The 12,257-nt window shown below is 31.8% G+C and overlaps 1 protein-coding gene across 11 annotated transcripts in view; it reads right to left on the bottom strand.

The window, feature by feature from the left end:
* Positions 1 to 3,680: 3,680 nt before the first annotated feature.
* Positions 3,681 to 12,257, bottom strand: part of LOC130894644 (glutamate-gated chloride channel) — a 108,887-nt gene continuing 100,310 nt past the window's right edge. For 3 of the 11 annotated variants that reach the window (XM_057801577.1, XM_057801581.1, XM_057801580.1), the window contains one exon: positions 3,681 to 4,230. In XM_057801577.1, coding sequence (XP_057657560.1) covers positions 4,081 to 4,230 — 150 coding nt within the window. In that variant the 3' untranslated portion in view covers positions 3,681 to 4,080. Of the gene's footprint in view, positions 4,246 to 8,090; positions 8,746 to 8,804; positions 8,910 to 12,257 lie in introns of those variants that run through there. The other 8 variants (XM_057801571.1, XM_057801572.1, XM_057801579.1 and 5 more) reach the window with 6 other exon arrangements.

Raw genomic sequence — 12,257 nt, 5'->3', positions numbered from 1 at the left:
AATGTCTGGATATTAAAAACGAGACTGCGCGCCTAGAGGGTGCCCTAGACGGGCGGAGAACTAAACGAATAGAGCGTTGGGTATCTATATATCTTGTCTATGCACTTCTATGACAATTCTCTTTTTCGCTTTCTCGCTTTTGCTTTAACGGGTTTGCTCAGATTTCCTTGAAAGGTTAGAAAAAGATCTGCTTTGCAAGCGACCCGATTTGAGTCGATGGAAGCGGTAAAGCAAAAAACGGCAGAGCTCCTGAAGGCCTTCACCAAAGAAGATTTCCAGCACTGCTTCGATCATTGGAAAAAATGTATGGAAAGGTATGTGGAGAGGGTAGGGGAGTATATTGAAGAACAAAGAGCATTCGGATGTAGAATAATTTTTATAACAAAGCTCATTTTTGCAGTCAGTCTCGTTACTTGATAGCCAGACCAACCATTTTATCACTGGTAACGAATATACTCCGACCGAAAGAGGTCAATAGAAGAGTGTCAAAGCAGATAAACTCATAAATATTTTGGTTTGTAGGAGCAGTACCTACTCCTTAATCACTCATTTCAATGCATCAATCAACTTTTTCTTTTATTTCACGGTTTGCAGATATTTTCCACGACAATTTTCTTCCCTTATCGAAATGCAGTGTTAAAATGTTTGTCTTTGGTACAATTGTATTAACGTTGGAATGGCTCACTCGCGATTGGCTATTTGCTTCTATAAACTGTCGTGTACAATCGCTCGTAAAATGCGTAGCTTGGATTGTGTTGGCAAATCATGTTCGAATCTGTATTGACGACTTTATTTTATTTGGTGGTAGTGCATTGATGCGTTTAGAGAAGTGAAGTAATAAAGTCACTATAAAAGTAGAATAGTTTATTTATCCAAATAATATCCGATTAATTATGCGTATTTTCGTTAATTGTCTTCATAGTTAATCTAACCCTAATTTTTTATTATAATTATTAAACGAAGTCCATTACTGTAGGTATTGAGTTTACCAATGAAAAGAATAACCGGTTTGCACTCATATTAGCTAGCTACTAAGAAGGCAAAAGCTTACTGATCCTTCATACGCTGTTTCCAATATCATATTAGTACATCTAGTTCATAGAAATTTTAAATAAAAATTTCCTTTTTTTGGGATTGAAAGAATAATATTTATATCTCTTCTATTTCATTCATCACCACTACAAGTTATCGTCTTCAAAGACTGAAGGTAAAATAAAACCTATTAACTTGACTTACCTGTTTTATACTAAATTTTCCTACCAACAAACCTCCTTCCGTGAAAATTAATTCTAGCGGGAATAACTCATTGGCAGGAATCTTCATATTCCACTCTTGACTACTAAACTAGTGAGTGGGCTGTAAGGAATTAACCCAACATTGTTAAAGCTCTATTGTTTTCCCAAAATTCACAAACCTAGGAAGGCAATGAGACCTAAATGTACATCTAGTTACAATATTTCCAGGTGGTTAACAAAGGAGTTTGAAAATCTACCCTTCAAAATTGAGAGTTTTTCAGTGAAGAATTCACAAAGTGAAGACTACGGAAATTAAAGATGGGTAAATTTTAATCTCCTTTGATTTAAGTTCCTTATTTCCCAGCGTGCCGATCCCGCAGACCTTGGAGTACCTTGAGGACTTACTGAGATCTTATAATTTGGGAGCTGATGTAATTAAAGAGTATTTACGGTTAACAAAAATATGTATGGAACAAAACTATTTCCAGTACAACAACGAAGTCTACAAGCAAGACAAAGAAACAGCAATGGGAAACTGCCTATCACCGTTCATGGCTGAACTGTTCATGAGTCATTTTGAGAAGCAAATCAGTTAAAAGTTTCAGTATTTTCCCGAGGTATGTGATATAGGTATATGGATATTTTCGCCATAAAAGAAGGCAAACTCAACTCAAAAGATCCATCTATAAAGTTCACCTATGAAATGGAAAATAATGGACAGTTACCATTTTTAGATACTTTAGTAATTAGGAATAGTAATAGTTTAGAATTTGATGTATTTAGGAAAAACACGCTACGTGCAGGTACATTCTGACTGATTCTTTTCATTGTATCCATCGTTTTATCCACTTTCCACTTACCATCGAGAGATACAATAAGGAAAAGTCCTTCATTGAAGATGTAGCTGTAATCAATGGTTATGATAAAAGAATTGTAAATAGGTTAATCAATCGTCATAGGTTTAAGAAATCTCTATGTTAGACCATTTTTTTCCAAACCCAAAGTGAAAAACGAGGAAAATTTGCTCAGTTACCTTTCAATCCTCTTTATACAAAAGGGTTGGAAGGAATATTTAGCAGAGTGGGTTTATGAATCAAACAATACATTAAACCAATTGTTGGATAATCCTTGGAAAAAAGTGGTACTTATATATGAAATAAGCTGTGGTGATTATGACGGAATATCGAGCAGACTAAGAGATCCGTTATTGTCCGGTTTAAAGAGCACATAGCTCATTTGGAATATGGTCGGTCCGGAAAATAAGGTATTGCCGATCAAGCTGCTAGTCACAATAATGACATAAATATTAATAATGTAAAATTGTTAACAAATGTATCCAATAATAAATTGTTGGATGCATTTGAAAGCATGGAAGTTGCTAGATGTAATAGTAGCTTAAATAGGGACAAAGGCCCAATTCCTTACAGTTCACTCTAGAAGTTTTTCCCGCTAGAATTAATTTTCGCAGGAGAATGTTTATTGGTGGAAAAATTTAGTATAAAACTGGTAAGTCAAGTAAAAACTAGGACGTTGAAAAATGATTGTGACATGTGACACTCCAGGACATAATTTTTGGTCAAAAAATGACTAAATATTGACGTATAAAAGACGACGCCTGGCTTATTTTGTGGTATTCCTGATGATTTCCCGTAAGCTCGAAAGATCTATAAATAGTTCTCATTTCCAAATTTGCTGCTTTACCGAATATCCTAGTTCTCATATACAGGGTGTCCATAAATTCGACTGCCAATACTCTAGGGTAAATTCTTTGGGTCAAATTATAGGGAACTTATGTCAGCAACCGTATCCTTTCCCAGATACAAGTTTAAAAATAAATTTGTTGACGATAAATCTCAAATGATGTAATATATTATTTCTAGTTTTTTACGTGCAGCAGGGGTCAAGGAAACACTAATGCTACAACAACATTTAATTAACACAAAATACGTGAAACACAATAAATTGAAGTAACTGCTTAAAATGAATGTTCACTTACACAAACCCCGACACCTAAAGTATAATTTGACCCAAGGAATTTCCTCTAGAAGATAGGCAATCAAATTTAGGGACACCCTGTGTTTATATATACACAGGGTGTTTTATTGGTACGATAAAATTGAGTGCATCATTATTCCTTTGATATATCAATTTAAAAATTTGAGGGATTATAGCGGTTACTAAATTATTTACAATCTTACAGGGTTTTTAAGAATGCTGTGCCATCTCGAAGTTACATTTTTTGAATGAAACATTTCATATTTTATTGCATATTTTAAATTTCCAAATTTGAAGACTAATTATGGATATAATCTCTCAAATGTTCAAATTGATATCTCGGAGGACAAAAGAAGCACTTTCACACTAATCAATCACCCTGTATACATCGAATGAAATTATTTTTTGAAAACTTAGTGAACGGATATTATTGGTATGGGAATGGAGAGGTTTTATGGTATAGGTATTTATTGGACCACTTCATTATGATGTGTTATCAATTATTAAAAATTGACAAAAAGTACAGAAAAAATCATGCTTATGTTTAAATTTCTAAAATTTACCTTTATACAATAAATAATATAGGCGATCTGGCCTTAGCTTATCACAATTGCTTAACAAAGTTTCAATATGAACTATAACTATTTAATTTTAATAAAGTAATTGGCTGGACATTTTCTATTATATTTATTCAACTTTCAAATCACTTGTAGGATTTTTGGTAAAAAGAATAATTATTAAATTCTCATATTTCATTATTATACGATGTTGGTAAGAATTACGTGGATAATCCAGTAGTTTATTACATACAAGCATAAATGGAAAATGTCCATTTAATCTTAATTAAAATTTAATCCTCATGCGTGATGTTGGTGAAGCTCTTGTAGTGATAAAAGAAAAATATAAGAAAAATTGCGAAGGCTGTTGGAAATGTAATTCTCGCTATGACGTCTATGGTCTTTGCTACTCGTATAGGATGCGGAGGCTCTTTTTTCCTGACCTGTAAAAAAGACACCTACTAAAGGTTAGATTATTTTTGAAAAGAAAACAGGTCCGATCTATTTCCTTTAAATGAACGAAAATCGAATTTTCGGCGACGTTCCAGATCCGAACTTAGTTAGTTTACTATGTATCACGAAATCACGTGCCACTGAAAAGTAGTTCTGAAACGTTTCCTGACATTCCTGTTCTATTCTATGAATATTCTCGTACTAATACAAAATTAACACTTCGATGGCACTCTTAAATCATGCGAAAAAATTGTAGACATGCTCTATGAATTAAATTTCCACTAACCACTGGAATTTTTAACACTTCGGCTAGATTAAGTAAAAAAAATTCTCTTCCAGTATCAATTTTGTGGAATAAAGATATTATTTTAAGTCACTCTTTATTCATAAACATTTATTGATACTAAAGAGAAAATCTATTCCAAAAAACAAGATGAACGGATTCAAAATATACTAATAGCTCAACCTTCTGTCAGTTCAATAGAAATTCTTCTTAATTCTTTCCTACTCCCATAGTTCTATGGAAGATTTGAGAAAAACTTGGTTAGGTTAGGTCCTCAATTACATCATCTTGTACCATGTGATTTTTATCGTTACTTTATTCATAAATATTTATTGATACTAAAGAGAAAATCTATTCCAAAAAAACAAGGTGAACGGATTCAAAATATATCAATAGCTCAACCTCCTGTCAGTTCAATAGAAATTCTTCTTAATTCTTTCCTACTCCCATAGTTCTATGGAAGATTTGAGAAAAACTTGGTTAGGTTAGGTCCTCAATTACATCATCTTGTACCATGTGATTTTTATCGTTACTTTATTCATAAATATTTATTGATACTAAAGAGAAAATCTATTCCAAAAAACAAGGTGAACGGTTTCAAAATATACTAATAGCTCAACCTTCTGTCAGTTCAATAGAAATTCTTCTTAATTCTTTCCTACTCCCATAGTTCTATGGAAGATTTGAGAAAAACTTGGTTAGGTTAGGTCCTCAATTACATCATCTTGTACCATGTGATTTTTATCGTTACTTTATTCATAAATATTTATTGATACTAAAGAGAAAATCTATTCCAAAAAAACAAGGTGAACGGATTCAAAATATATCAATAGCTCAACCTTCTGTCAGTTCAATAGAAATTCTTCTTAATTCTTTCCTACTCCCATAGTTCTATGGAAGATTTGAGAAAAACTTGGTTAGGTTAGGTCCTCAATTACATCATCTTGTACCATGTGATTTTTATCGTTACTTTATTCATAAATATTTATTGATACTAAAGAGAAAATCTATTCCAAAAAAACAAGGTGAACGGATTCAAAATATATCAATAGCTCAACCTCCTGTCAGTTCAATAGAAATTCTTCTTAATTCTTTCCTACTCCCATAGTTCTATGGAAGATTTGAGAAAAACTTGGTTAGGTTAGGTCCTCAATTACATCATCTTGTACCATGTGATTTTTATCGTTACTTTATTCATAAATATTTATTGATACTAAAGAGAAAATCTATTCCAAAAAACAAGGTGAACGGTTTCAAAATATACTAATAGCTCAACCTTCTGTCAGTTCAATAGAAATTCTTCTTAATTCTTTCCTACTCCCATAGTTCTATGGAAAATTCGAGAAAAACTTGGTTAGGTTAGATCCTCAATAATAGTATCTTGTTCTATGTCATTTTTATCTGTTTCCTAAGATAAAATGCACATTTAAACATTTGAGTCAGTTGAAGTTGTAGAAAAGAATATAGGAGTTCATAGAAGAAAACTATTTCAAACAATTTAAGATTTGCATGAAGCCTTGTAGAAATAGTATATATATATATATATAAAAATCAATCATAGCATCAGAATTATAATCAATCCTCATGCGTTTGACAGATTTTATGCATAAATTATATGGGACATTTCAACGCTTCAATATCGTTGAAGTGATCTACAGAGCAGTATTGATTATCCGTTCAAGTAATGTGTAAATATACGTGTTAATTTAAATGAGCGCAACTTAAAATTTAAAAAGCGAATGTTAAGGTAACATGCATATCAAACAACAATGTAATACCCCGTATATATAGACACAACAGGTCGAAATATATTGGATCTCTTTTCCAGCTATATTATGTGCGTTTTATACACCGAAATGTACTAACTTTAATACATTACGAGCTTTCGAATACTTATGTATTCATCGTTTGGGAAATAATTGATTTATTTCAAAAATAAATATTCAAAATGAGGCTTGATAGATAAATCAATTAACTTGATGTTTCCATAAAGAATCAAATTGTATATTGATTATTGAAATTGATAAATTCGATGTTTTTCAAAAGAAATGTTTTGTATTCTGACGATCAAACACCAAAGTGCACTCTGATTAATATAATTTGATTCCATGCTTTCGAATACTTATATATTCATCATCAGAAACTATAATTATGGTCATAGTACAATGTAAAAATATTTATAAAAAAATATAACAATATTAATCTTTTTTTCTTAATCCATGCATCCATGATAATTTGTTCTTAAGTGGGATCTACTTTATTATTTTTACTCCATCCTCTGCACGTGCCCGTATTAAATCAACTGTTTTTCCTTAATTTATTCTGTAATTGTTTCTTTCAGGTTCATTTGTTATTTTAATGTGTCGTTTCTGATTAGATCTTACCTTGATGTTCTGTTTGCTTTTCTTAGAGTGGCTTCTATTTTTTTTATTCAATTTTCGATCCATATACCAACGATTCTCTGTTGTTTTTCTATTTCAATATTCCAGAACATCCCATCTAGTGATTCAGTTATTGTTCTTGCAATGTTTATTCTACATTTCTTTTCTGTATCATCGGTCCTATCTTTTACAAAAACAACTTTTAGATAGTCTTCACATATCGTTGTAATTTCGTTGTTTTCTAGTTGTATGTCTGTTGTATCTTCTCTTATACACAATCACTGTGTCTTTTCTTCGTTCATCTGCAATCTTGATAGACCGTATTCTTCATTTAGTTTGCGTACCATATATTCTAAGTAATCTCTGTCTTTTGCACGTATTATCTGATCATCTGCAAATTGGATGGTGTATAAACAGATGTCATCTTCGATTTGGTTCCCTATTCTCTTTCATTTTGTTGTTATAGCTTCTGAAACATATATTTTGAGAAGTGTTAGTGAATAGTCTCAGGCCTTCGTTGACTGTGAAGGATTCCAATTTCTACTGCAGACTTATATCTTTATACAAGTTCTTGTAAGAGTATGATTAATATATTCCAAAGAGCTTCACATAATTTTGATATTGGTATGTTATCGTAGATCTTTTGTAAATCTATAAACATTAGGTTTACTGGTCTGTTTCTTTCTGTTTTATTCTCTATCATTTGCTTTAAAGAGAATATGTTGTGTGTACAGGACCTTCCAGCTTTAAATTCAACCTGCTCTTCATCTCCGTAATTCCAGATCCTGATCTATCAGTTTATTTATTATTTTTGTACATACCCTGTTAATTATACTTGATATCCCACAATAACTGTTGTATTTTAGTTTGTTGTCCTGTTTAGGTATAGATATGATGAACCAAACAAAATTTGTTTCACTAAAAAGTCATTTCCGAGGTAAATGAGATTATTAACGACTTGAATTTAAAAATGTGTGAGGTTAGGATATGAATTGAAGCGGAAGATTTTAAATCACTTGTTTTGGTTGTACTTTTAAATCTGAGTTAGAAGTTTTAATTTCAATATGAAATACTCGTGAAGCGATTTTATCAATAAGGTCTAAAGTAATTTTAGCAAGGTCTTTTGTAGTAGTATTTTCTTGGAATCTTACATCACGAATTATCTTACTATTCTAAAGACAAAGAGTATATAAACCACAAAGAACTTCTACTTTAATATGTTATATAATATCAACAAATGTAATATTTTGAGGTTAACTAACTATCTACTGTTATTTTAATTACTATTTGAAAATAAAATAATTCTTAGCTACTGGCCGTTAACTGGATGGATAAAGTTGCCTGTTTCAAGCGCCCATCTATGGAAGTAAATTGTTCCGCCATTTTTAAAATACTTTTCGTAGATTTTCTGGGTCTCTAATGCAACAATTTGTACCTCCATCTTGTGGTGGGGATCCTTGATAAATTTTCCGCCAATCTTTGTTTCATTATCATCCTCTTAATCCCATTTTGTGTGGAACATGGTTATGGTCACCGGTTCCTGATTTAAAATCGCCATTCCACGAAGAAGTACAAATTTAACAAATTCTTGTTCGGCTGATTGATTTTGTTTTTTGTACACGGTTAGGTTCTTGTCAATAACCACTCAAACCTATGATTATTTTCATGTTACGACCAGTTTTTACTACCAGAATGGTCCTCAATTATAAGCATTTACACGTTGAATGTTAATATTCATCTCTTCGTAAGATATTTCAAATATTTCTTTTTCTTTCACACTTAACCTTTCATACATTCATCCGTTTATACATTCAATCTTTTGATATTTCTTTTTTCTCCATCTGGAATTGTACAAACACCAATTTTGTAGGGACTAAAAATGGTAACGGTTTGTATTTACCTCTGGACATCCGTTATTTGCAGTGTGTGTACATGGATTTGGTCCGCAATTGGTGCACGTGATAATTTCGTTAGGAACCATTGAATCTCTTTTTTTGTTGTTCTGCTGCAAAGGCAAAATAAAAAATATTTATTATTTTCTAGAACCCCAACAAAATATTCATTATAATAATGTTTAATTTGAACAATTCGGTTAGGTTTTCCCAATTTCTCAATAATTATTAGTATACGAAAAAATTGTATAAGAGTAAATCTAAGAAGCATTATGAAAGCATATTGCTAGGAAATAGTCAGTAACTCCAGAAGTTATACAATTAGAAAGAGTAATTTCTTAACCTTAATGTTTTCTAACAATAAATTGAGAAAAATCTATAATAAGGATGCTAACGACTTTCACAAAAATAAATTTTCAAATCCTAATAGTACAAGTTTATGGACTATTTTTATGAACAAGAGAGTAATAAAATGATGAAGCATTCGTAATACATAGACGTACACTTTGGCAAATACAGGAATGAATAAGAAATACGCCGGTCAATGCGCCTTACTAGATGATGGTAGTAGGGATTCGTACGGTTCCTCAAGTAGGTATACTTGACTCACTGGCCGACAAGATTTTCGTAACACAGTCGAGACCTTTATTTTTGAAATGGAATAATAGAAAAAATATTTATTAAGCCCTAACACTTTTCAATAGCTTGATTATTCCTGTTTATATTAACAGTAGGTAATTTTATAAAAGGGGCGGTTAATATCGGTAAATTTTATGGCCGAAAAAGTACCTGTACCGTATTATTCAGAATAATAAACATAAAGCTAACATTAGAAATTAGTATTCATAATAAGTGGTTTTCTATTCATGGTACAAAAAGTTATTATAAAGACGAAAATGTCGAATCAAACGCGCCGCAGCTGCAAAACTTTTCCTGACAAATTTTGCTATATTTGTGGAGAATTTATGGTGAAATCGCAAGCTAGGCCATGTTCGGAAAATGTGAAAAAAGTCTATTTTAAATGTTTTGGTACTTTAATTGGAGACCAAGACAAGCAGTGTGCCCCCAACGCGTGCTGTGTTAGTTGTAGCGTGTCATTGGTGCAGAGGATGAATGGGAACAAAAAAACCTTCCTTTTGCAATTCCAATGGTATGGCGGGAACCTACTGACCCTTTTTGACGACTGTTATTTTTGTCTAACAAAGACTGAAGGTTATTCTAAGAAAGGAAAGTACAAAATCGAGTATCCAAATTTTCAGTTTGCTATACGATCTGTTCCGCATAATGAAGATTTACCAGTACCAATTGCGCTTTTAGATCCGCAAAATATTGTTTCAGAAGATACTGGAGACAACAAGAAATTCCGAAGAACAATGCTCCCACCCTATTTTTACTCCAAGTACCAGTTCCACATTTGATTGTTCAAAGTAAGTTGAATGATTTAGCACGTGATTTGAGGTTATGAAAGTAACAGTCTGAACTTCTTGCTTCCTGTCTTGAGGAATGGAACTTGTTAGCCCAAGAAACAAAAATTACGCCCATTAGAAAAAGAAATTCTATATTTTCTGCATTCTACAGTATGGAAAATTCGTTGTGTGCGTGTACGGATATTGATGGTCTAATGAAGGAACTTGATATTGAGTTGGCGCCTATTTATTGAGTCATCTAAATACAGTTTAAAAGCAGTGTTATCACACAATGGAAATTTAAAACCGTCTGTACCAGTTGCTTATTCTGCGAAGATGAAGGAAACTTATAAAAATATTCGCTTGCTTCTAGACAAAATTAACTACAACAATTATACGTGGCAGATATGTGGGGACCTGAAGAGTTTTAATGAGACTTCAGATAGGGCTTACGAAACTTTGCCGTTTTCTTTGTCTATCGGACAGTCGGGCAGTAGATCAACACTATGTAAAAAAAATTGGCAAGCAAGAAGTGAGTTTCAGCCGGGATCTTAAAATGTTAAGTTTATACCCCTTGTAGAACCCAAAAATGTCCTTCTGCCCCCCTTCACATTAAACTTGGATTGATGAACAACTTTGTAAAGGCTATGGATAAAGAGGGTGATGAATTTAAATACCGTAGAGAAGTCTCTCCCCATTTGAATGATGCCAAATTGAAGGAAGGTTTTTTTATTAAACCACAAATAAGAAAATTGATGGACCATGACAAAAAAAACTCACCAGGCAGGAACTTAGAGGTGGTCAAATGTCATTGAAAAATCATTTCCTTCATTCCCATCTGATATTTTTTAAAAATTTGGGAGTTGTGAGTGATGAGTAGGGTGAAAAGTGTCAAGGACGATGGGATTCGGGTATAATGGGTGATAACTATTGGTTTTTGAAAAGAGAAAGTGCAACCCCTCATTAAAAGAAAAAGTTGTGCTAATTGATATTTAAAGTACTTTATTAAAGTTTTTGTTTTTAATAGATGTTAGTCATTTTTATTAGATGGAAACTATAAATATTGTCAATATATACCATTTAAAAAACGAGAAATTATTTTTTTCAATAAATATGAAATATTTTACCAATGAATATGGTTCTATAAACGTAACTTAAAAATCTTACGTAAATTTTATTTTCGATTGCCGAAAATATGTTTTTAAAAACTTTATTAAACTCAAAATTACAATAATTTTATAGAGTTGAATGAAAAAAATTAATTTCACAAGCAAATTTATTATATTCGTTCATTGGATGAACTAAATTCATTAAAAAGTTATTTACAACATTCGTATTTATAAAAAAATAAATGCTGACAAAGTGTTTATGATATTTGATGCTGTTGCGTTTTATTTAAAGAATCTTCTGGAATTTTCTCCATGTAACTCGTGTTTACAATTATTTTTTTCATTTTATCACAATACGCTATTCATCCTTATGTTACTACAAAAATTTTTTTTGTCGACCAGTGAGCTGTTATTTTCAGTTCTATAGTATCTATTAGATACTGAAGAACATCGCGTGGATACCTACTTCCATTGTTTTTACTGGATGAATTATTCTTACAGTGAGGAATTCAAATCAAAAGTGAAAATAAAAGTATCGATTCGAGAAATTTTACCAAATATAATTCATTTTTTGAGCCAGGAAGCATAAGAAAATAAACCTATAAAGGACGTGTTGCTATTGCCACAGGTGTCAGTGTCCATAGGATTTCAAATATTGAAGGAATCTTATCAAAACCCAAAAAAGGAGTGTATAAAGCTACGAGGTGGCCAAACACAATAAAAATTTTTATTTTGAGTAAATATGTCTTTCTTATTGTAAAGCTACACACACACATTATTAAATATCAAGGTTGGATAAATTATTCCTTCCCGGTTCATGTCCCTGAGTAAGGGAAATGATAACATTTACACTATTTTTCAAATTTCATATCGAAGCAGAGGTTAGTGGGATACGTTGAAGTTTGTAGTAAAAAATTCCAAGAAATTTAAAACTTTTTTCCCGTTT

The sequence above is a fragment of the Diorhabda carinulata genome, chromosome 5 (assembly GCF_026250575.1).
Source record: "Diorhabda carinulata isolate Delta chromosome 5, icDioCari1.1, whole genome shotgun sequence".
In the NCBI taxonomy this organism is placed as follows: Eukaryota; Metazoa; Arthropoda; class Insecta; order Coleoptera; family Chrysomelidae; genus Diorhabda; species Diorhabda carinulata.
This window is presented reverse-complemented; position numbering and strand designations above follow the sequence as displayed.